Source organism: Anomalospiza imberbis, chromosome 9, assembly GCF_031753505.1.
Source record: "Anomalospiza imberbis isolate Cuckoo-Finch-1a 21T00152 chromosome 9, ASM3175350v1, whole genome shotgun sequence".
NCBI classification, from domain to species: Eukaryota; Metazoa; Chordata; class Aves; order Passeriformes; family Viduidae; genus Anomalospiza; species Anomalospiza imberbis.
The window spans coordinates 22,593,132-22,617,379 of record NC_089689.1 but is presented as its reverse complement, the minus strand read 5'-3'; the positions used below and the strand labels follow the sequence as shown (position 1 = coordinate 22,617,379).

Sequence of the window (24,248 nt, the reverse complement as noted above, 5' to 3'; positions counted from 1 at the left end):
AGGCCTGGCCTGCTGCCAGCCCCTGGCAGGGAACAAACAGCCTGGGGAGGCATTTCCCAAAGGCTCAGCTCATTCCTGGTTCACACTCTGACTTTGTACCCCCATGCAGCAGCCTCACAGTCACTCAGCTGCCGACACCAAGAATCTCAGGAGGGGCTTCCCAAAGGTGGAGAGGAGGCAGGAGGTTACCTGCAGACCCCACTTAGTGTCTGAGCTTCCCTGGGCACAGCATCCCCTGCCCAGTGTGGCTTCTCCAGGGTGTTGTAGAGGTTCAGCAGAAGACAGGCACGGAGGGGGGATGTCTCTTTTTCTCCTCTTTGCACAAAACTTGTAGGAGGTTCTTTGGAGACCTCTGAACCTGGGGCAGTGGGAAGGAAAAGCTGGAAGCCAGCAGGAAACTCAGGACACAAGAATCCTACACTGGGCTGATTTAACCCAGTACTGGGGGTTCCTGGGCACTGTGGGGAGCAGGCTAGATGAGGGGTGCTGGCTGGAGAAGAGCTGGCTGCTGGGGCCAGCCTGGGTACCATGCCCCACAGGACTGGACTGAATTCAATTGTCCTAAATTGGAGGCAGTTTTGGCATCATGGAGCTCTTCCTGGGGATCTGGGGATCATCACTTTGCTGCAACCATCAGCAACACTTCAGCCTTGCCCAGGAGACCACCAGAACATCCCCACTGTCAAAACAGGGTGGCCTGAGAGCAGAGGTTGGGGGCTACACTTAGCCTTTCCTGTCCCATTTGTTGGCCTGTCCTGCCCCAAACTGTCTGCAATGGGTCAGGCAGTGGAAAACCAGAGCTCTGCTCACAGCACTGCTCCCCAGAAAGGGTTACAGATAACCAGGTCAATCTCCAAGTAAGAGGAGGGTGGGAGCACTGTGCTCCAGCCCCACAGGCTGTGCTTGCACCCACACACCCCCTGCACCCACTCCCAGGGTCACCCCACAGTGATGCTCCCCATGCCAGCGAGCCCATGGCGTGATGGGGGGCCACAGGGCCACCAGACCAAAGGCCACAGAGTTCAGCCACCTCCCTTCCGACCATGGGGACCGTGCTCTTTTTTCCCTGAGAAAAGGATATTTTCATGCTTCCTCCCCACAGGAACTAACAGAAATTGCTTAAATGGCTGCATTGCTCTGGGGACAGGCCCTTTTGGAGCTGAGCCGCACGCAGGCAAGGGAAACCCCAGGGGACATTTTAATAACGAGCAAGGAGAGCTATTGAAGGGTTTTACTGCCTCGTTAAGGCACTCTAATCTCTGTGTATATCTGGAAAAAAAAATTGGCTGGCTGGTGTTTTTATTGTAACAGAGGTGGGTGTTTTCTGGCACGGCTGGGATCCTGCCTGCTTTATCTGCTTGTTTTCTTACCTGATACCAGCACTGAACAGCCCAAGAGCAGCTCAAGGGCAGCAGCAGGCAGGGTCAGGGCCAGGCAGACCAGGAGGAAGGCTGTGGATCCGTGCTGTGGGCTGTTTCCCACCCATAGGTGCTCTGCACCCCATTGCTGCACCCACCTTTCAGCCAGACACAGGTCCCTGGGTGTTTCCCCAGGGCAGGTTTGGGACGTTGGCTCTGCACGTGCCTAGGCAAAGCCCAAAGGTGGGTGATCCCTCATCCAGGCAGCCCAGAGACAGGGCAGGGAGACAACCACGAGGTCCCATCCACCCCTCCAGCTCCAAGAGCTGGGATTTGGGGGATACACAGCTTTTGTGACTATGGGCACCTTGGGCTGATGTGAGCCAGGCTGAAGAGTCCACGCCCAGGGAAGCCCCAGCAAAAGTTCTGCAGCAATACAGGGTTATCCGACTGCTGAGGTCTAGGTTTGTAAGAGGAGTAGGCTGGGCATTTTATGTCCAAGGTTTTCTTCATGATTTTATTTTTTACCTCAGCCCAGCAGAAACTGGGGAAATCGTACTGAGTCCTGCTGGCTCCAGCATCCAATTCCCCATTTGCAAACACTCACGGTGTCAAGGCCGTGAGCCGGCAGGGATGCTGAGGCTGGGATGGCAGGGCTGGATAAGCCGATTGCATTTGCTTTGGAAAAGCTGATGTTTGCATGAGCACCGGCTCTAGTGGTTTTAAAGGGATCCACCCAGGAGCAAATCCCAACAGTCTGATATCAGAGCTGTGCTGCCCCCACCCCGGCTGGGCTGGAGAAGTCTCTGCTCTACACCCAGATGCTGCACCTCCTGGGTGGAGGAAGCCATGGGAGCCAAAGCTGCCACTGCAGAACACAGGAAGCAAAGACTACAGCACAGCTCACAGGGCTAGCAAACACCTAAAGTGATCTTCCTTGGAAATATGGGGCAGGAAAGGGTGAAGGTGCTGTTTGACACACAGTCCAGCCGAGATCAATACAGTCATCCTTGCTCCCAGCAGATGTGCCCTGGTACCCAGCTGGGACAAATGCCCAGACACTTGGACTGTGCCTGCTTCAGGGCTGAGGCTAAACCTGCCCTTCTGCAGGGCTGCCAGAGGCTCCAGGCCGTTCCATCCTACAGCCTCTCCCCTTTCCCTAGAAACACGGGTGAGCTCAGCAAAGCACCAACAGCATGGCCTGGGAGAAACACAAACATTTATTAAGCCAGCTATTTTTTGTTGAGAATTATTTTAACAGTGCCAAAGGACTTACCCTGTCTCCCCCAGGGACCCCCAGCTGATTCATTGCATGCAGGGTTAGCAGAAAAGCAGGGGACAGCCAGCCTTGGGGGCACGGTGGCTCAGTGTCAGCAGGGAGCCACAAGCTACTCACAGGCAATGGCAAGCCAAGCACAGCTGCTCCAGGGCAGGCAGATGGATCCTTGTTGCATAGGACAACCCACTCCCAGTTTGCTGGGATTCACCCAGGTCCTCATCAGGTGCCATCTCTGAGATTTTTGGGTATTGTCCTGCTCTCCACATCCATCCAGGGAGGTTCTGAGGATCTGCAGGGGAATGGAGGGTGCTCGGGGCTCTCAGAACAGAGGGTAATTTCCACAGAAGGTGCTGCTTCAGAGACACCAAGCTGAACCTGTTGTGCACCCAACCACGTTTCTAACCACAGCCAGCTCACATCTCTCATCTGGAAAGTCACAGCCAGTCACCTCCCTCTCTCTTAGCTTCCCAGTGTCATCCTGAGACAATGTCCTCACTCCTGCCATCCCAGCACAGACAGATCCAAGCTGTGGCCCATGCAGCCAAGGGAACAACAGCATGATGGTGACAGCAAAGCCGTCACAGCACTTGGCTGGGGACAGATGTACCCATGGGTTCTGAAGTCAGGACACTCCAGGCTTATCCACAAATGTGGAAGAGCTTGGCTTCTTGAATCAGGATGCTCCATTCCTGCATCATCTGGTGAAGGCAGAAGGTCCTGCCAAGGTCTCACACAGCTCCAGCTGCAAGCCATGCTCTACAAGCCAGCGAGGGGCGTGCTGGGAGGCATGGTGGGGACAGCAAAAGGCACAGGCAGAAGCCAAGGTTAAAAAGACAGAGATGTCTCCAGGGCAGAGTCACTGCAAATCCACCCCAGACAGAGACAGAGCAGCCTCATGTTTCTGGTTGCCGGCAGAAGGCAGAGACCCGGCACCATTCATCACACAGAGAGAGAAACCCAGCCTACCCCACCATCACACCGTGTCAGGGGAGAGCGGGAGCCTCTCTGAGTCCGAGCCCTGCAGGCACTGCCAGGCTGCCCGTGTGCTGCCACATCCCGGGGATCCTGCAGGACTGCTCCCAAGGTGGAAGACAGTCCAGGAACACACTGGGAGAACTGGATTTCCATTTCCCACCCAGCGCTTTGTCGTTCTCATGTCATCACATAGGGAAGTCTGCACCATCATCCTTCCTCCGCAGGGCACGGGCAGAGGCCCCCCAGCCCCACCTCAGACTGGCTTCACAGAGGCATCTAAACCAGGCAGGGCTTCACCTGCAGGGAAGGGGTTTATAGCATCTGCCATGTGCTGGGGCCAAAACCCAGGTCTGCTCTGCCCTGGATGGACATTGGCCTTGAAGACAATGATGGAAATGAGCAGATCCAACAGGGATACCCTGCTGATGATCCTGCCCCACACTGAGCATGCTGGTGCCACCAAGCTGAGGCTGCATGGCAGCGTCTCCTGTCCTCTCAGGGTAGTCATTTTGGGGGAAGGGTCCCCAGTTTTTGCACACACAAAGCTGAGGATTAGAGGGAGAGATCCCAAGAACACCACTGTCCCAGGTTTCCCCACCACCACTACCACCACCAAGGACAACAGAGGGGCATCCATCCACCTGCAAGCAACACCCTAGAGCAAAGGATTAAATCTACCAGGACCCGCTTCACCCATCCTCTCCCAAAAATGTGCTGCAGGGCAGGCATCCAGTCCCTTATGGCTGCATCACCAAATGATGTTGAGGCCATCAGAGGAACACTGCAACCCAGCAAGCCAGCCTGGCCCCCCTTTCCAGCCACCCCAACTCTCCCAAGCACAGACAAATGAAGCAGAGTGGGCAGTTGGGAGAGCTGGACTGGGAAGGCAAAGCCCCGGGCTATAAGAATGTCACATCATCCTGTGACTGGAGCCAGCGCCAGTGGGCATCATACTCCAGGTGCAGTTTGCTGTTGAGTTTGCAGTTCTCAAGGTCAGCCTCAGCTTTCCAAGCCTTCCCATCTGGATTTCCCTTCCCCAGCCTCTCCCTGGCCCCTGGTGGTGATTTGGTGTCTCTGTCTGGTTCCAGAGAGGGGGACTGCTGGCCCAAATACCCATTGGCCACCTGAGGCTCCTTAGCAAACCGCTGCTCCTGGGGCAGCCCAGGTGGGGAGAAGTCCACGTGGGGCCACTCGTGCTCCTCTGTGTCCTTCTCTTGCATTGCAAGACCCCTCTCGAGGTCGATCCTGACCCAATCCTGCTCTGCCCTGGCCACGGCTCTGCCCGATGTGGATGCAGCGGCAGTTTCAGCAGCGTTGTGGGAGTACTCATCCATGTCATCAGCCAAGGTGTCCAGGTAGCTGCCGACGGAGATGCTGTCCAGCCTGTCGTTGGGGTCCTGCAGGCTGTCCCAGCTGCCCCGCCGTGAGGCCTCCTGGCTCTCCACCAGGCTGTACTGGCTGCTGGCCAGGCTGCTGCAGCGGCTGGTCAGGGTGCTCCGCTCCTCCAGCAGCCACTTGACCGCCTCGATGCCCTCGTTCACCACCACCAGCTGCTGCAGGATCTTCACGTCCACCGCTCGCAGGTAAGCCTGGGGGGAGACAGAGAGCACAGGGGGGCTGAGGTGACCCAGGGGCCCCATGTCCCAGCCCAGCCCAACAGAGGTGTCACTGTGGTGGCCACAGGGCTCCTAAGCTGCTTGATGAAGAGCATGGTATGGGAGAACACCCTGCAGGGAACCATCCCAAGGGGCCCTGTCCAAGACCTGGGGACACTACCATCAGCAACCAACAACTTATGGTTCCCACCAGCCACCAACCCCCTCAGGGAAATAAATCCAGGGCACTTGTGTTGCTGTCTTCTGTGGGAACAAGGAGTAAGCAAGGAACTGGAGGTATTGGATGCCGATCTGATCCCAGAGCATCCTCCAAGACCTGGGAGGCTGCTGGCAGGGCAAGAGGATCAGGCATTGCTCAGTGCAAGTGTCTGGCTGGACCACCAGCACTTCCCCAGGCTGGTCCCTTCATGCCTTTACTTCTCACCTTCTAGGGTCTGAACCAAGCCTGGTGACAATGTTGGCAGGATCTGGAGACCCAAATCACTCCCAAAATGGGAGGACAAGGAGGACAGGCATTGCCGATCACGCCATTCGCCTCACCGACTCCTGCCCCTCTGAGCCTGGGGAAGCTCTTTGCAAACCTCAGTTGCTGCAGAAACATCTGTTTTCCTAATGGAAAGCCCCGTGTGCCAAGACATTCCTGTCTGTATGATACTGGCCGCCAAAAGCCACTGGATTTCCCCTACACAGGATGCAAATATTTTGCCAGGAAAGGAAATAAGGCCACGATGGGGGGAAAGGGAGAAAACCCACTGCAGGGCACGTACAGGCAGCCTGTGTGCTGCAGATGCCCATGGACTCCTTCACACATCCTGTGCCCAGCATCAGCAAGATGTGTCAGAAATCCATGCACTCCCCAGGGATCATTTTTAAGCACAGTGCCCGATCCTCAGCATCCGGTACCCTGGGAGTCACTTGCCCGCCCACGGGTGACCCCACAGTCTCCTGAGATCCCTGTCTCCGGTCCCACAGCCAGCACAGCCATAGAAGCATCCGAGGAAAGAGCCTGGGAAAACTCCAGCCAGGATTTCAGCACGTGACACCTCTCACTCCAGACGACAGAAAAAAAAAGGTCAAAGATTTGTAAAGACCCAACACCAGCCCTCCCACCCCCTCCTCATGCTCCTCAAGCTGGATTTAAATAAAAAATAGCAGGGATGTGCCCGGATTGGAGCAGGAGCCAGCTTCCAAGTACAGAAATTTCCTTTCTAGGCAAGTTATTTAAAAAACTGCCTACAATGGACTTTTTCTGCACGCACTGCTAAAGCATCTGGCCTTGGCAGGGAGACGACGGAGGAGGAGAGCTGGAAACCCCTGGGGGGGGGGGTTCCCCATTTTTCTCTGCCTCGTGCAGAACTGCAGCTGTCAGAGATGCCCAGGGAGCCAACCCAAAAGCAGAGGGTGGGATAACACTCCCTGCTTTCCATACTGCTTGCTGGAAGGAGTTAGCCATCAATTTGCTGATAGTTCAAGCCAGCCTGACCTCCCCATTGCACTCCAAGAAACCCCCTCTCCAGCAAGTCATGGTTATTGTGGGAGGAGATCCAGCACAGGCTGCTCTCTGTACTCCTCCAGATGCACTGAAGTTCACTGCACGACCTCGCACCAAGGACGGCTGTACAGGGGACTGTCACACTCCTGCTCACGCTCTCCATGGGCAGATACAGCCCTGCTCCCCTCCCCAGCATGCAAGAAACCTCAGGCGCCTTCTTCTTTCAAGATATCTAGCCCTAGGGATAAATCTTCCTCCTCAGATCAGGAGGCGAGAGTGGGAATTTGCTAAATTCTCCTCCCACCGCCCACTCCCAGGCCAGCTTATCCTCTGAGCATTGGGTTTGCTGGTTTCCTGCTGCTGGGGGGCAATTCTGGTCCCTGTTCATGGGGATGGGGCAATGAGGGGAGCCCTGTGCTGGGTTTTGGCACCTGGGTTCCAATCCCAAGCTGCTGACTGGGGTGTGAAGTGTCCCTGCTTCCTCACTGGCCAGCAAGAAGAGCCAGGGCAGGGCAAGGAAATGCCTTGCTGAGCCAAGGTGAATAATGCCCGGCACAAGCCAGGCCTTGCTGGCCATAGGCTGAGGCTGCTTGCACCTAGGCAGGGCAAACACCGCACTGCCCCAGAGACCTTTCTCCTCCGGTCAGGGTGCAGCCTAGAAAGCCGGTGCAGAGGGCGGATGAAAGCAGAGGGAGGATGAAAGCTCTTGCACCGATGGGAATATTGAATCAGCCAAAGCGGAGGGCTCGGGCTGGGTGGTGCTCCAGCCCCCCGGGGGCACGCAGGGATGCGGGCGTATCTAGCCCGTTTCCCTATGGAAACAATGCTCATTCTCACCCGCTCGGCATGTTCATGCGTGGGAGAGTCCCTTCCCCCAGCTGCACTTGAACCCATTGCCCAACCTCGCCACGTTTCCCGGAGGCGCAGGCATCGCCGGTTTTTGCTCCCTCCACGAAAGAGGGAGGCGAGAAAGCTGCCATCGGCACTCCCACGGTCCCCGGGAAAGGCTGCCACCGCAGCACAACCCTGTGCGAGCCACCCGAGAAGCCCCCGCAGGAACCGAAGCCCGGGAAAGCTCCCAGCGATGCTTGTGCCTTGTCACCCTGGGGGTCACACCCGGTGGAGACGAGATCCACCACCATGCCCTTGGCGAAGGTCCCTGCCCTAAATTGTGATCCCGGACACCGCGATCCCCGACGGAGCCGGAGTCTGGGGGTGCGAGGCGGGGCAGGACGGAGGTGGTCGAGGGGGACCCCTGGGGGCGGATGCTGCGTGGGCCGGGGGCAGAGAGCGGCCGGGGAAGGGGTATGAGCTGGGGGCTGTTAACGCGTACACGGAGGAGCAAGGGGGGTTCCCCAAAATGCAGGCAGAGCGCGAGCACAATTCGGGACTGTCACCGGGGGTGGCAAGCGGCCGCCCGAGGTGGCTGCGGTGACCGCGGGTTGGGACGGTCAGTTACCAGGGGGCGGCCGGCAGCGCTCCCGGTACCGCGGCACTCACCAGCTCGAGGCGGAGCGTCCGGAGGCGTTCGGCGAGCGGCAGGTGGGCACCGCGGGCCGGTGCGGGTGTCGCGGGCGGCGCGGGCGGCGCGGGGGCGGTGTCGGCCCGCAGCCCCCGCAGCAGCACGGCGGGCGGGCGCCGTCCCACCTTGCCCGCCAGGTCCCGCAGGTCCGCGGGCAGCGCCTCCCCGCCGCCCTCCATGCGGGTGGGGCAGCGGCGGCCGCGCTGTCACCGCGGCCCGCGCCCGGCCCCGCCCCCGCCGCGGCCCCGCCCCCGGCCCCGCCCCCGCCGCCACCTGCCCGCGCACCAGCGAGGTCCGCCGGGGCGCGCGGAGCGGCGCGGGGCGGGGCCGGGGGCGGGGCCAGCGCCGGCCGCGCCCCCGCGGTGTCGCTGCGGCGCCGGAAGCGGCGCGGAGGGTGCTCGGGGCGGCGGCGGCACCGCCGAGCCGGGACCGGCCCTGCCCTGCCCGGCCCAGCCCAGCCCCGCCTCAGCCTCCCCGTGAGTAGCGCGGCCGGCACACGCCTTCCGGCCCTCCCCGGCCTCCCCGCGGTCCCGAAGCGCCTGGGTCTCGCTCTCCCCGCCGCCGTTCATTGCCGCCCTCAGACACCCGGCTCTCCCTCCCCGCCCGGAGCGCCTGGGTGCTCTTCACCTCCTCCGCCCCCCGAGTGCCTCTGGGCCCCTCCGCGCTCCTCTCTCCGCCCTGCCTGGCCTTGCTGGGGCGCGCTGTGCTCCAGACAGGTCCCTGGCCCTGCCGGGGCTCCACATCCCGGCCAGGCCCAGCGGTTTGCTCCCCGCAGGGCGCCCGGCCTCCCGCTGGCACAGCTCCTCTGCCCAGGGGTGCGGGAAGCTCCAGTCGGACGCTGGCCCGGTGCTGCTCCCCGTGTCCGGCTGACTGCACCCGGATGGCGGGGATGGGGCTGTTGGTGGGGAGGGTGTCTCTCCACCAGGGACCCTGCTGGCACATATGGCCAGTGAGGCCCATTCCGTGACAACTGATGGTCCAGGATCTATCGTCTGCTTGTGACTTTGGGCTGCTTTTCTTTCCCAGAGCGTGGGAGTGGGCCCATGGCACTGCAGCAGCCTCGCTGAAGGTTTGGCCTGGAGCAGAGGCAGTCACTGGCCATGAGTTCAGGGGCTTCCCCTCACCCTGCAGCAAAGCCTGACCTCCTGCATTGCTCCCAGTAGGAGTTCTGGCAGGCAGGGAGGCTCCAGAGGACTTTTGCTCATAGCTCATCAGCGCGCTCCACTGCCACTCTTGCGCCAGGCTCTGTCTTTGCTGGGGAGAGGGTTTGAAGACACCTCCCTCACCCTGCACCCATCCCCGCAGGGAGCCCCGATGGACGTGAGAGGAGAGCAGCACACATCCTGACCCCAGCCCCACACGGCTGCCCTGCCAGCCCCCGGGACTATGGACGAGTGGAAGCCCAACCCCCCTGTGAAGCCCCACAAGAAGCGGAGCTGGTATCTTGCCTGGAAGTACAAGCTGATGAACCAGCGTGCGCTGCGGAAGCTGTGCCAGGTGAGTCACCCGCGGCCCTGCAGTAGATTAGGAAGGATAATCTACAGGATTTACAAGTTTATGGAGCAGCTGCATGGGTGGAAGTGCGTCTGCTGGCAGTCTGGGTGACCTGACATGCTGAGGAAGCATAACTTGTTCCCCAAGAAGCTGCCTCCAAGTGCCTGTGTGTGGAAGGGTCTGCCATGTGTAGCAGCTCCTTTCAGCTGCCAGCAGATCTGTGGAGACCTGGCTGGGGGAGGAGATACAATTTTCCACGTGGCATTGGGAAGCTTTCAGCTAGAAACCTGGCTCTGGACCCATGCTGTTTGCTGCAGGGCTCAGCCTTTAGCTGTTTCATTTGCAAACCAAGCCTGGTATAAGGCACAACAGGTGGACAGAGAAAATAGGGCCTGGTAATAGGATCTCATGCCCCAGAGGCAGCTGGTGTCTGGGAAAGCCTCAGGCTTAGTTGCTTGTGCTCTAAAACAGATAATCCTTGGTGGAGACAGCGTCCTGGAGGAGTTTGAGGCTGTAAGGACAGGAAGGTTTGGCCCCATGGCAGCAAAACACAGAAAATAGGCCTTTCCTGAGACGAGCTCATGAGATCTGGCAGTTGGTTGCTGTGGGAGGGAGCATGGGAGGGTTTTGCATGTGCCTGGAGGGACAAAGGTTTGTGAGGGCTCCCTGGGCAAGAAGACTGTTCAGTTCTGTATCTGATAGTGTGTTGAAGGCTTGGGAATGGGTCTGGTCGTTCAGGCAGGCATTGCTCACCATGCTGGGGCAACAGGCAAGAGCCTGTGCATATCTCTGTACTTTGTGGCACTGCTTAAAACACAGATGAAAATTTGGCTTAAAATAGGTAGACCAGAGCTGCAGGTGTGGAATAGCTAGGTCTACAGCAGCCAAGCATTCATTAGTTACCTTTGACCAAGGCAGCTCTGCTAGACCTGGCTGCTGGTCTTACTTAGTTCTTATTCCTTATTCTCCCTGGTCACCAGGGCTATTCCCTCATGCTGGTCAGGGCAGAAGGTCTGGGCAGGTTGGTGAGGTGGCCTTGTTGCCTCTCCATGAGCCCACGACTCTGTTCGTTCTTAATTAAAAGCTTTCTGTGCACAAATCCCAAAAGGTGCTCATAGTCCTGAGTCAACAGCAAATTAACAAGCCAAAATGCCATAGTGACATTTATACCATTGTGTTGTCTTATTGCTGATTTTCCATTTTCCTCAGTTTCTCCTTGGACCTGCTTGGCAGGGATAGCAGCAGCACAGAGCTTTGAGGCAGTAGCTGGACAGATAAGGCAGGAATCCTTTTAGTGCCTCTCAGCAAGGGCAGGCCAGTGTGTGATCCCAGCCCCACTAATGACCTCAGAGAATCAAGAGTCTGTTCCACAGCCCCTGGACCTTCCCAAGCCCTCTGTGTCAGCGTCCACAGGGGTTGCAATTGAAGTTTGCTGCAGACAGTAAGGCTGCAGAATGGTCTCTGCAGCCTGTGGTACAGTTCAGTTTCCTGAAATCAGACCTCAGCTTCTTCCCTTTGTTTAATTCAGCTGCAGAGCATCTCTTCTCCTCTGAACACCCTGAGTGCATCCTTTGGTTCCAGAGGGATGGATGAGAGAATGATGCTGCAGCAGAGGCAGAAGTTAAGGTTACCCTGGGAGCTGTAACTCTGAATTACCAAACTCTTTGCCTGCAGGGACCCTCAACCTTGATGCAATAATTTAGCAGGAATCTGCTCACAGATCTGGAAGCAGAGATACATTGGAAGTGGGCTAATTCTCACGTATCAGGGAGTCAGTGCTCTCCAGCTGATGAATGCATTTCATCATGAAACTCAGTCACCTGTATTTCTTTCTCTTTGCTTTCCTCAGAAAAAAAAATCAGGGGAAATGTCAGATGCTTGTTATCCCATGCAGGATCTCCTTGGGGTGCCCTGCAGCCCATGCCAAGGCAGGCTGGTTTTGGGGTTGTTACTTACACATTTCTAACACAAAACTTCCTGCATTGCAGACAGGTGCTGTCCTCTTCCTGCTTGTGACCGTAATTGTGAACATCAAGCTGATCTTGGACACCAGGAGAGCTGCTTATGAGGAGGAGGAGGAGTCTGCACAGGACTATGGTGAGGGGAAGCATCCTGTTGTGCTTTGAAAGCAAGGAAACTGGAGGGTTTCTTTAAGGCAGGGCTAATTTGTGACCAGCTACATCATGAAAAGCAGGTCTGTGCCTCTGGGTATAACAAAAATTAATAGAAAATGCTGCTCCCTTCCTGGTCTGTCTCCTGAGGGCTGTAGCACATTTGGCTGCAGAGATCTCTGTGGGGTCAGAGCCATTGTCATTTGGTATTTTCCCATACCTACTATCCCTGTAAATTCCAACCCATGACTCCTTGGGCTGAGTTGCCTGCTGGGCACACACTTCTGGATGGGTTACCACAGAGCAGGGACAAGCTAGAGGTGCCTTGACTGGTTGAACCTGGGAATTTCTGTGCCCTAGATGACGAGATGCTGAATGTGGAGGTCCCCAGGCACCCTGTCAACAACAAGAAGGTCCTGGATGTCGAGGTGTACTCCAGCCGGTCGAAGGTCTATGTGGCTGTGGATGGGACAACGGTGAGTGACAGGTGCTGGCTGTCCTGTGAGCAGAGGGTGGACAGAGCTGAAAGGGTGAAGCCACAAACAACAGTGGTGTGAGCACTTCAAGTGATTGGCAAGAAATTCTGCTTCCAGGACTTCTACTCTGGCACCCATCACTGCCGTGAGCAAAGCCAAAGAGATTTGCCTCTTGTTTGGGGGCTCTGCTGCACAGAATGGGCAGGGAATAAGAAGAGGTCTTGGCATATGATGCTCATCATTTATCCACTTGCAGGTCCTGGAAGATGAGGCTCGGGAGCAGGGAAGAGGGATCCACGTCATCGTCTTAAACCAGGCCACGGTAAAACATCCCTGTGCCGCTAAACTGGGCAGTTTGTCCTTGCTCTTGAGCTGTTTGGTGCCTGTGGCCAGGGGCAGCCAGGAGGGAAGTCCCTGAATGCTTTTTGTGTGCAGTTTGCAGAGCATCGCACGGTCTTCCAGAGAGTCCCTGCAGGGTTTCCTTGTGCTGCCTGCTGTCCTTGGGGAGCGGGCAGGGGAGGAGTTGTGAGGCTGGGTGATGCTTCCCATGGACCTCCGTGCAGGAAAGCCTGAGGGCTGAGCTTGCCTGGGGACTAACTCTGGGGACTAATTCCCTGGCATACCGGAAAAGCCACTCCCTGTGTTGCTCAGGGAGTGAGGCTTCCAGGACAGATTTCCATAATTCTGTGTGTCCATACCATGTAGTATTTAAGATCCATCTGATGTATGAATACCAACAGGGTCATGTGATGGCCAAGAGGGTCTTTGACACCTATTCCCCCCACGAAGATGAAGCCATGGTACTTTTCCTCAACATGGTTGCCCGGGGCCGGATCCTAATCTTCACCATTAAGGTATGTGTGACCCTAATATAAAACAAAAAGTCGTCTTGAGTCAGGAATCTCTGAAGTTCATCTGGGCAGTAGTGTCCTAAATGTCATCAGGCATTCCCAGGACTAAATGTCACACCTCCATGGAGCTGTGACTTCTTGTCTGGATCACCTCCCTTGTCCTCTTGCTCTCCCTTCTTGCTGCAGGTACTGCTGTGCCCAGCAAAGCAGGAGAGCAAAAAGCAGATGTGTCAGAGCCCACAGCAATAGACAAGGGGTTAGGTGGAGAATGGATGTGAGGAAATGGAAGGATATTGTGGGATTCTTCTGGCTTCCAGTTCCAGGCTTTACAGGAACCCTGTGGACTGTGCTAGGTCTGGGCTGCTGTGTAAGCAGCTCTGTGCTGCTTCAAGCTTTTTGTGTTTAGCCGTGTGAAATGTTGCTTAACACATGGCCCTGCTTGTTTCCTTGGTCCCAAGGAAACAGGAGTTCATTATTCCTCTGACCTGCCTGTGGGTCATTATGAAGCCACTGACAGCTTTAGTGGCACAGAGACCCTGAAGGTTTTGGGCTCAACTGGTTCAAGGGTAGGAGTGGGCCCTGTACCCCTTTGGTATTGATGGGAGACTTTTCCCTGTCAGGAGCCAGACCTCAGCTGCAGGGTTGTGTTTTGTTCCAGGATGAAGGCTCCTTTCACCTCAAGGAGACAGCCAAGAATGTCCTGAAAAGCCTGGGGAGCCAAGTTGCACCTTTCCTGAGCTGGAGAGACATGTGGACGTTTGTGGGGAAGAAGGGGGGTGAGTCTTGCACAGGCCTTGTGGCTCCTTTCTTTGGGAGAAGCCAGCTGAAGAGAAACCCAGCCCATGCCCAACAGGCTCTATGAGCAGGAAGCAAGTCCCAGAGAGTGGCAGCTCCATTCCTGGGGGTGAGGAGGATATACCTGGGGGTATGGATACAGAACATGTTCCTTCAGCAGTTTGCCAGAGGCCAATGGGAAAAGGTGCCAAGCTGTCCCACAGGCTGACAGCCCCTGGTCATGCCTTGACACAGTGGGGCTAGGCCCTTCCAGGCAGTCCTGACCCTGTGTTCCTGCTCCAGGAGAAGTGTATGGGGAGAAGCATGCCAAGTCACCTGCCCTCTCAACATGGGGTGACCCCGTTCTGCTGAAGACAGAAGTTCACTTGACATCTGTGGAAGGTAAGAAGTACAGTCTGCTCTGTGGTGTCTCTGGGAGATGTCTTCCTGCTGCCTGGTGTTAAGTCAAAGCCATTTAAGGCTTTTTGAGATGATGATGGTAACTTTAAAAATGGGCTTACCTCCCTTTCTTCCTACTTCCATGGCAATTCCAGGCATGGTTGTTGAGATAGGTGAGGATGGAGAAGAGGCAACGTGGCCAGTTGTCACCTCTTCAAAGCAGACCTGGTCTGGTCTGTTTTCTGACTGTTGGCCTTGAACAACCTGCTGCTGCTCAGAGAGAGCCCAACCCCATCTCTGGCTTGAGTGGCTCCTGGGATTGTGTCTGGCATCCAAAGTGTTGCTTGTTCACTGCCAAGGACTGGCTTCCTGGCTGAGCCCAGGGAGAGCCATGTGTGTGGTTTCCCAGCCTGGAGCACCCAAGGTGAGTCTGTGAGGGTGACAGGTCTGTTTTTCCTCCTTGGTGCCTCCAGATGCTGAGTGCCACTGGCCCGACACAGAGCTGAACCGGCGCCGCAAGAGGTTCTGCAGCAAAGTGGAAGGTTACGGCAGCGTCTGCAGCTGCAAGGACCCCACACCCATCGAGTTCAACCCTGACCCCGTGAGTGCAGGGGCAGAGTGTTCAGGAAGGCTCCAGGAGGGAGGGCTAGGCTGAACCAGGTGTGTTTTGCAGCTGATGCAGAGCACTGTCCTTAAGCACTAGCTGAGTGATGCAAACTGCTCCTGGGCAAGCCCTTAGCCCCAGCAAATCTGGGGTGAATACCTGGGGGCAGGTCGTGCTGGGGCAGGGAAATTCCTTTGCTCTGAGTTGCCAGGAATAGTTACCCTATTCTAGGGATATCAGTGTAAGCAGCAAGCAGAGCCTGAATATCTACAGACAGAGCAGCTGTTGTGACTTTTGGGCTGTCCTTGGCATGGTGCTGAAGGGTTCAGACACAGGTCTCTGAGTGGATGCAAACTGGGATTTTGGAGCTGGGTCAGAGGTGAGGTGAAGAAGGGAAGCTGGTAGGGTTTTCAGTCGTACTGAGGGCGTCCTGGTTGGTTGGTGTGGCCCTGAACCAAGAGGGAGGACTTTGCAGCTCTGCTGTCTTAACATTGGGTCCCTATCCCTTGGATCCTGCTCTCAGTCGCGTAGAATCATTTTGGTTTTCATGGCCTCTCCCACCCCCACTCACACACATTGTTCTCTTCCAGCTCAAAGACAATAAAGTCTTTGATGTGCCAGTAGCTGTCATTGCAGGGAACCGCCCCAACTACCTGTACAGGTAAGCACTCCCAGAGGGCACGGCTCCTCTGCTCCGTGCCATAAGACCAGGCATGGCCCAGGCCCTTCCCTTTCTCCTGCTGGCAGGATCCAGCCTCCTCCTGGGGTTGTGTGAGCACCAAGGGCAGACCTTGGGGGAAGGGAAGGGAAGGCATAGGTAGGTCCTGTTCCCTAATGGTGCACACTTTCCCCCATCCCAAGGGATCCACACCCCTGTGCTGAAGGGCCTGTGCCCACTGGGGCTGTGCTGCGCTCAGGCCCCTCCATCTCTCCACAGGATGCTGCGTTCCTTGCTATCAGCTCAGGGTGTCAATCCACAGATGATCACAGTCTTCATCGATGGCTACTACGAGGTGAGGGCATTGCCAGAGATCCCTGTGGCCAGCTCCATGCTCCCCCAGCCCAGTGCTGGCCCAGTCCTTGGAGGGTGGCAAGTTGAGGGCTTTGTCACCTTCTTCCTGTTGTGTGTCACGCCACTCCTCACCTGCTCCTACACAAAGTCAGCCAAAGTTAGCCAAGCCATGGGTGTGGATAAAGATGCCTTGGCCTTTTCCAAAGCCCAGGACTGACATCCCCATGTCAGGAGGGGGTTGGTGTGCAGGAATGGCACGTGGTGGTCATGCTGGGCTCTCCCTGTCCCCTATTCTCACTTGATGAGCATTGCCAGCTCCTTGAGCAGGCTCTGGGTGTAACACCACCTGTCCAGCTGCTTCATATGGAGAGGAACAAGCCAGTCCAGCCATGCCTGTCCATCTCCATTCCTGGTAAGAAGTGAAGAGACACAAAATTGTTTTCCCAAGGCTCAAAGCTTGGGGTTCATGAAAGCTGGGGCCAGGTGGAGGAGAACTGTCCCTTTATAGGCAAAGACCTTCCTCTCACTCAATCTTGTATAGCCCTGGAGAGTCCACTGAAAGCCATATCTCTCTGGCAGTGGAATGTACTCTGGGGCAGGCATGTGGGATCTTTGTACATCTCAGGAGCTTGCTAAGCCTCGTCTCTGCAGCATCCAGTGAGGTACTGCCTGGTTGCCCTGGGATGGAGACAGTTGTTCCCTTGCAGGTCTCTCCCACCACTGACACATTGTGGGGCTGGGGGAGCTGGCTTGTTTATGCAGGCTCTTGCTGCACCACATCAGAGCAGTTAAAGATAGCAGCATCTATTGCCATGGCAACTGGAGCAGCATCCCTTAGCTACGAGGGGGCAGCGTGGATGCTTGAGCTGCCATGGTGGATACCTGGGAAAGGGGGAAGCGTCGGTACAGTGGGAGCTCCTTCTCTCTTTTGTGGCCAGGAGGTGGGATGCACAGTAAGGGGATGAAGAAGGCCTTGGTGGCTCCTTCTTGGGGCAGAGATACCTCAGCCCAAATTTGGATTACTTCTGACCCGTCCTTGGTCACAAAGGTCCTTTTCTTGGCAACTGTGAGAGAAAGTTGAGTTGATTGTGGTCTTGCCATTAAGCAGCTGTTAGGAGGTCCTGGCTATACCTGTTTGCTTTCTGCACTGTCTGTGGGGGGCTGGAATCAGGACCTCCCAGATATTCTTGGATACAACTTTGGGTCTGCAAAAAGGGCTAACAAAATCATGGTGATACTGAAGGGCTGAAGGGCCACAAGGGTTTGGCAAGTTCTGTGCTGCAGGGTCTATATTGAGCCTCACTAGTCTCCAAGAAGACAGCCACATGCAGGGGATGTTCCTGTTGTCCTGGGGAGCTGACACTGGCAGGGGAGGGGAGAATGACCCACGCATTTGATGAGCTTTGTACTTTTCCATTGCAGGAGCCAATGGATGTCGTAGAGCTGTTTGGCCTCTCAGGAATACAGCACACTCCCATCAGCATTAAAAACGCCAGAGTTTCCCAGGTGAGAGAGCTTTTAAATCCTGGGACAGTTATTTCCAGGGACCTGGAATAGCTTTTGAGGGAGGCAGGCTCAGCCCCAGATCTGTGCCAGGTTGATGCTAACACAGTCAATGATTGTCTTTTCTTGTAGCACTACAAAGCCAGTCTGACTGCAACCTTCAACCTGTTCCCGGTGAGTGAGACTGCTACAGCACAGCCTTCCCCTGCTATTTGTGATCCCTGTCACACAGGAGCTGGGATCAGTCCTCCAGGGCAAGGAGCCACACAGACACAGCACACTGCTTGTGCCTCTGCTCCGTCATGTTCATCCCCATCCTTCTGATGTTCTCCTTGCCCTACAGGATGCTAAATTTGCAGTGGTTCTGGAGGAAGATCTTGACATTTCTGTTGACTTCTTCAGGTAAAGTTGGGGGTTCCTGTGTGGGATCATTTCCTGGAAGCTCTCTGGATGCTCAAGAGAGGCCAGATCCCTGCCAGCTGTAGCTCACTTACCTGAGGCTGAGCAGACCCCAGGCAAAAGCCATAACTGAGCTCTGCTTTTAGAGTCTAAGACCACTGTCCTGCCAATCAGTGCAGGGTGACTTCAGGGTTGGGGATCTCTCCCTGATTGGCTTTTTGGGGATACTGATCCATTCACATGGTTGGAGCTGCCCCATAGCCAGAGGACAGGGACAGTGTCTAATGAGGCTCCTACTTCTTCTTAAGGAGAAGAGACTGATGGGCAGGACATAATGCTGTCCTTTTCCCATGGTGAGATGCAGCTTAGCATGTTTGGGTGCTCCTCCCCTGGTCTCCCACCAGCATCAGCTATCTCAGGCCAAAAAATGGGATAAGCAGTTCCAGCAGTTGGGGGTGGCTCATCTCTTGGTGGAGGGTTTGCCTTGGTTTGCATGGTAGAAGGGTGTTTGACTTAAGGTCATCTCTTTCCTCAGCTTCCTGAGCCAGTCAATACACCTTCTGGAGGAGGATGAGAGCCTGTACTGCATCTCTGCTTGGAATGACCAGGTGGGTCAGGGAAGGATGGTGCAGCAGGACCACCTCTGCCCTGTGTTATTTCCCTGTCAGACTGGTGTCCAGGTTCCATCTTTAAAGCAGGGTGTGTGTCCCCACTGTCATCGTAAGTGCGTCTGTCTCCCCAGCCCTGGACTCTTCAGAAGTGCCCCTGAAAATCCCCCTCCTGTCCCTGCCATGTGCTTCCCAGTGGCTGTTCCCTTCTTCCCATGATGAGAAACTCAAGGGAGCACGATGCCTCCCTTTTTTTGTGGGGGACGGGTGCATTCAGGGTGCTGAACACTCCCCATAATGTTGCAGGGCTATGAGCACACAGCTGAGGACCCGTCGCTCCTGTACCGTGTGGAAACCATGCCAGGCCTGGGATGGGTGCTCCGGAAGAGCCTGTACAAGGATGAGCTGGAGCCAAAGTGGCCAACCCCTGAGAAGGTGAGTACCTTGAAATGACCCTTTCTTCTACACCCCCATCTCTGCCCATCAGCAGTCCCTGATCTTCACCCAGTCCCTGGGTGTACAGCTCCTAGAGGGGCTATCCCTGTGCTTATACTGGGAAGGATGCCCAAGCGGAATGGATTTGGGACAGACAGTGACTTGAGGTGGCACATAACCATCCACAGAGCTGGGGTCAAAGGGGCTGGACCTGGTGTGGGCACCCAGAAAGGTCCCTGGATGGCCGCACTACCAAAGCCTGTCCCCAGAGTTGAGTGTGAGTAGCAGTTTCCCCTCCCCAGCTCTGGGACTGGGACATGTGGATGCGGATGCCTGAGCAGCGGAAGGGCCGGGAGTGCATCATCCCGGACATCTCGCGCTCCTACCACTTCGGCATCGTGGGGCTCAACATGAACGGCTACTTCCACGTGAGTGACCTCCCGCAGCCCCCAGGCCCTGTCCTGGTGCTGAGCTCTGACTCAGACACCTCCACAAGTAGTGGGGATGCTTGTGGTCATCTCCAGGTATTGCTGACCGTGATCAAACCTGGTTTTCCTTCCCTACCCTCTCTCTTTCTCCCAGGAAGCCTATTTCAAGAAGCACAAGTTCAACACAGTTCCAAATGTCCAGCTTAAAAATGTAGAGAGGTGAGTACTGGTCACAGTGAGACCTTGATGAAGCAGTTGCTTGGTCTGACCCTTGTCTCCTTGTGCTGGAGTCATCTCCCATCTGGAGTGGCCATAACCTCCTGCATCAGCACACTGGCCTCTGCTGGGGAGTCCTGGCAGTGGTTTTTGCAAGATTGCGTTTGGCTACCCTGTGCTCCAGGTGGCCATGTTCAAGGGCCGTGGTTGTGCTGCCACATCTCAAGAATGTGTGGCAGTCCGTGCTCTCCATGTATTGGTTCCAGATGCCTTTAGTGTTACACTGAGACAGTCTTAAATTTGGATCAAAATATCTGACTCTGCCCTGATCTCTGTGTTCTCTCCTCCTCCAACAGCTTGAGGAAGGATAACTATGAGACTGAAATTCATCGGCTTCTGGGGTGAGTGCCTGCTGGAAGGCAGGGAGACCACAAGACACACTGGGTGAACCAGCCAGAAGAGAAGGAAGGATGGAGGTGGCCCTGGTGGCCCCAGCGACATCTTGCATGTCTGAAGTGGGAATAGGGAGAAGGTGGGGTCCCCTCTCACTCCTTGTTCCATTTCCACAGTGAGGCTGAGGTCTTGGACCACAGCAAGAACCCCTGTGAGGACTCCTTCGTGCCCGACACTGAGGGCAGGGTCTATGTCATGTTCATCAGGATGGAGCAGGAAGCAGATTTCACCACCTGGACTCAACTTGCCAAGGTGAGGGCCCTGACATGGCCTATCCTCAGCCCTGCACTGGTCTCTGCGTCGCTGGGAAACACCTGGCTGTTGTTCTTGGGTTTTCCCTTGGCATTGACACAGCTCACCAAATGGGTTCCTGCTGTCCCTTGGGTGATGTTGAAGCTCTTGGTGTACCTGGAGGGATGCAGCCCTGTGCCACCCCAGTCTTGGGGTACAGCCCTCTCTGCTGTGTCTCAGTGAGGGCAGGGGTTGTGGTTCTTCCCATGCCAGGGGGACACCTAGCCCTGGTGTCCATCCCCACGCTCTGATGCCTTTTCCTCCCTCCTCACCATCCTAGTGCCTCCACATCTGGGACCTGGACGTCCGTGGGAACCACAAGGGGCTGTGGCGGCTCTTCCGCAAGAAGAACCACTTCCTTGTGGTGGGGGTCCCTGCCTCCCCCTACTCGTGAGTATCAGGGACACAGGGCTCAGCTATGCCCCATCCTTATGGCACTGTCCCCTGCCTGGTACACACCATCATCCACTTCTGTCCCAGCCCAGTCCTTAGGGGATACCACCTTCACTCCTTAATCAGTGTGGTGGGAGGGGGGACGGGATACATTCCCAGGGCTGGAAGATGTCCCAGTGGGAAGGAGATCATGCCAGGTAGTGCTGTTGGAAACTGGGGTCCTGAGGGGACCCATCAGCTATGCGTGCTCCCATCCAGCCCCCTCACCTGCAGGTCCAAGAAGCCCTCGTCGGTGACACCAATCTACATGGAGCCCCCTGCCAAGGAGGAGGGGGCGGTGGCAGTGCCAGCGATTGCAGCAGCAGAGCAGACGTGAGGCTGGCAGCTGGAAGCAAAGGGGACCGGGGGAGCACAGAGACCCCCACGGTGCAGAGACAGAGTTGGCAGCAGCTCTCGGAGGCTGGTGACTGGATACAGACTCCTGTTTTGGGCTGCAAAAGCAGATGTTGGGCTCCCTCCAGCCCCCTGTTATGGTCTCCCTTTCCCTTGCACAGGACAGGGTCCTTCCCTGTAGATATGCCACCCCAGTCCCAGGAACTTGGTTTTTTTAACACAGACACTACTAATGCTGCTCCTTTTGCCCCCTGGCTGGGCAAGGCTGGAGGAAGGAGATGCTCAACTGGAGCCTAGAGGGGGCCTCAAAAAACACCTCTGCTCTCCCTTTTGGCCCTGAAGTCCTAAGAAGGCAGCATGGTGCTAGTGCTGCAGCCTGCCAGCTGGGTGTTATTTATTAACTCTTGTCTGCTGGCTTTGTGCCCCATGGTGAACACAGTGCTGAAGAGGGGATATTCCAGATATTCCTGTTACCTGCATGGTGGATGCACCTTGAAGACTGTGTGCTGGGTTGGACATCTTCCTGCACACTGGCTTTGCTGCGTGGGCTGCAGGCACTGGTGCAGCCCAGCTCACAGAAAAGGGAATGCTGGAGAGGAGCTGGACTTGCTGTGGACACAGAGGGGACACCCCACACCCAGCACGAGGGTGGTCAGTTCTGGAAGCTGGAGGTGATTGTAGGTGGAAGTGAACCAGGCCGTGTCCTCTGGCTCAGACTGTCCTCCCCCACCTCCTCTGTGGGGAGCAGCCCTTCCCCTGGGTCGTGGGAGAGGGGGTGAAAGTGCCTTGCAGAGTGAGAAGGGAGCAGCCGGCAGGCATCATCCTCTGGCTGCAGGGGTCAGGTGGGCCAGGGTCATCTGCAGCAAGAGATGCTGCACTCTGGTCCTTGCCTGTGGTACTGTACCCTGCCTCTCCATCCTCCCTGCCCTGGTATCCCCTGCTTTTGCTGAAGGCAGAGGGAGTTTCTTCTCCTGAATTCCCACCCTTACTGCAGTAAGTTGCTGGCAGGGAAGCTATGAGCTGGTCTGGGATGGGCAGCCTGGCCCTCCCACTGTGGTACGCCCCTCGTGCAGAGGGACAGGGAGGGGGTTCCGTGCCTTAGGAAGGATCCCAGGGCCCCCTCCCATCCCCAGCCATTTGGTACTAGTGTCCCTGCACCCCGGGGGGGCAGTCCTGGTCCCCTTGCTCAGTACGGCTCCTTCGCTCATCCGTGCAGCAAGAAATCCATTCTCTGCCCATCCCCTGGCCTCTGGCAGGGATGCAGTGCTCTGGCTTGCCTTTGGGAGAAGGAGTTGCTGCTCATCCCTTTCCCTGAGGTAACAGGGGCTCTTCCCCTTCATTTTCTCACTGTGAACTGAGCGTCGGGGTCTACACTACACTAACTTATTTATTTATTGCTCCTGGGAAGGGGTGGATGGTGCTCCAGGAAGCAGCATGGAGAGCTGGCAGCCCCCAGCCTGCACAGGTGCAGTCATGGGAGGTTTGTCCCCTGGCTCCACCCTCTGTTCCCTGCTTTTCTCCCTTGCCTAGAATAGGAATGAAAACTTGTGAACCAGGAAACTTCTCTTGGCCAGGATGATCCCAGTGTGGATGCAGCACAGCTCTAGCATGACTGCAGGGACTCTGACCCTCACAGTCCCTTGCATGCCTGCCCCAGCAGCAGGGAGTGGGTGGGATGGATGCAGGAGGGAACAAGAGCGTGCAGAGTGGCACCCTTGAGGCTGCAGTACTGGTCTGGGGCTCAGCCCTGCCCTCTCCAGTGCTGCCTTTCCGTGGGACTCTGCTCTGGCAGCCAGTGGGCAGGTGGCCCCTGTGCTAGCCCTCAGGGTAAGGCAGGTCTTTTATGAGGATGGAAAAGGGACTTCACTTCTTTGTGAGGAAAAGTAGCTTGCTCCCCATGCCCTGCTTTGGAAGAACTTCCAAATGGCCCTTCCTTGGCACCTCTGTTCCCAAAGCTCAGTTTCTCTTCCCCTTGAAACTAAATGCATCCTCTTGCCCTTCTTGGGTAGGGCTCAGGCTTGGCTTCTTCCCAGCTCCTCTTGGGGCTGGGGAAGGTGGTCCTAGGGATAGGGAATGGCTAAACATGGGTTCCCCTCTCCTCCCCTGCCCAACAGGGCTCTGTGGCTCCCTGCTCTCAGTGACAGCAGGACTCAGCTGGTGGACTTTAGGCTCCCCCTTCTCCACACACCATGCCAGGCCCACAGGGTGCTGTTCTCCATCCCTCCCTGTGCCCCCAGCAAGGCTCAGGAGTGGCAGCCATAGCAGGGCTGGGTGTGTGGCATCACCAGGGTTTGACGCTTTCTGAATTGAATTATTTTTTCAAGAGTAAACATTGCAAAGCTGTTGAGCCTCGTGTGTTTCATAGCTGGCCCTGTGCAGGGTGCAGGGCTGGGGTCCCTGGCTCTGGGGTCCTGCCTGGAAAGGACAGACCCCTGTCTTGCTCTGCCCAGGGCTGCACAGGCCTGGCTGTGGGCTAACGCTGGCCCCAGGCCTGTGCCACCAGAGGTCCTCTGTGTGGTGCCATGCAGTGCCAGCAGGGCTGGCACAGGTTTACGAGCCGTTTCCTACTCAAGCTTTATCACCTTTATCTTCAGCAACTGATGGAAACTCTGACGAACTGCCTGGTGACTCGTCCCCGTCTTCCTCCTGGCACCTCCAGCTGCAGTGTCCTGAGAACTAAAGTGGTAGTGGGAGAGTGTCAGCCTCCAGCATGGACCAGCTGCATCCTGCACCCTTGACAGCCCCTCCCCAGGACCAAGCACAGCTTTCTGGCAGGGCAACCCCTTAGCAGAAGTTTTTTACATAGTCCGAGGGGCTCTCACCTTCTGGCAGCCTCCACATCCACCTCCTGCCGAGGCACCAAGCCTCTGCCAGGGCACTGTGGGCGAGAGGAGGATCCACCTGCTGCGTCTGAGTGCCTGGGGCAGAGCCCTGCAGAGCGACGTGTGCTCAGGTCTGACACCCTCTGTGTGGTGACCACCTCAGGGAGCCAGGATGTGCAAACCACTGCGTTTACAGGAGCCTCCCCATCTGAAACAGAGGGATGACAGTAGAAGCAGGTTAACCCCTTGAAGGGGAGAACCTGTGGGGGCTGATGGAGAGCCTGGGCTCATCACCCCCAGGTGCTGCTGAGGCCAGGGTTCATTACCCAGGTCCCCGGGGCGCT

The 24,248-nt window shown here is 56.5% G+C and overlaps 2 protein-coding genes across 2 annotated transcripts; one reads left to right on the top strand and one right to left on the bottom strand.

The window, feature by feature from the left end:
- Positions 1–2,558: 2,558 nt before the first annotated feature.
- LURAP1 (leucine rich adaptor protein 1) lies at positions 2,559–8,481 on the bottom strand. The gene is made up of 2 exons (XM_068198635.1): positions 8,221–8,481; positions 2,559–5,201 (listed from the first exon to the last, which is right to left on the bottom strand). Exons 1-2 carry the CDS (start codon positions 8,419–8,421, stop codon positions 4,512–4,514), a joined length of 891 nt encoding a protein of 296 aa, XP_068054736.1. The 5' UTR covers positions 8,422–8,481; the 3' UTR covers positions 2,559–4,511.
- Positions 8,482–9,522: 1,041 nt separating this feature from the next.
- POMGNT1 (protein O-linked mannose N-acetylglucosaminyltransferase 1 (beta 1,2-)) lies at positions 9,523–23,429 on the top strand. Its single transcript, XM_068198622.1, has 22 exons — positions 9,523–9,739; positions 11,725–11,833; positions 12,208–12,323; positions 12,580–12,645; positions 13,064–13,177; positions 13,833–13,950; positions 14,252–14,350; positions 14,821–14,948; positions 15,542–15,612; positions 15,889–15,964; positions 17,386–17,469; positions 17,599–17,640; positions 17,810–17,868; positions 18,401–18,473; positions 18,780–18,908; positions 19,211–19,336; positions 19,491–19,555; positions 19,909–19,953; positions 20,122–20,257; positions 20,577–20,686; positions 20,963–22,854; positions 22,909–23,429. The coding sequence occupies exons 1-21, from the start codon at positions 9,629–9,631 to the stop codon at positions 21,063–21,065; spliced, it is 1,980 nt and encodes a 659-aa protein (XP_068054723.1). The 5' UTR covers positions 9,523–9,628; the 3' UTR covers positions 21,066–22,854; positions 22,909–23,429.
- Positions 23,430–24,248: the final 819 nt, after the last annotated feature.

Coding starts and splice junctions, on each gene's coding strand:
- POMGNT1 (XM_068198622.1), top strand. CDS start 9,629: ATGGACGAGTGGAAGCCCAACCCCCCTGTGAAGCCCCACAAGAAGCGG. Junction 17,470..17,598: donor AAAACGCCAGAGTTTCCCAG/GTGAGAGAGCTT, acceptor CTTTTCTTGTAG/CACTACAAAGCCAGTCTGAC. Junction 18,909..19,210: donor AGTGGCCAACCCCTGAGAAG/GTGAGTACCTTG, acceptor TCCCCTCCCCAG/CTCTGGGACTGGGACATGTG.
- LURAP1 (XM_068198635.1), bottom strand. CDS start 8,421: ATGGAGGGCGGCGGGGAGGCGCTGCCCGCGGACCTGCGGGACCTGGCG. Junction 5,202..8,220: donor GGACGCTCCGCCTCGAGCTG/GTGAGTGCCGCG, acceptor GTCTCCCCCCAG/GCTTACCTGCGAGCGGTGGA.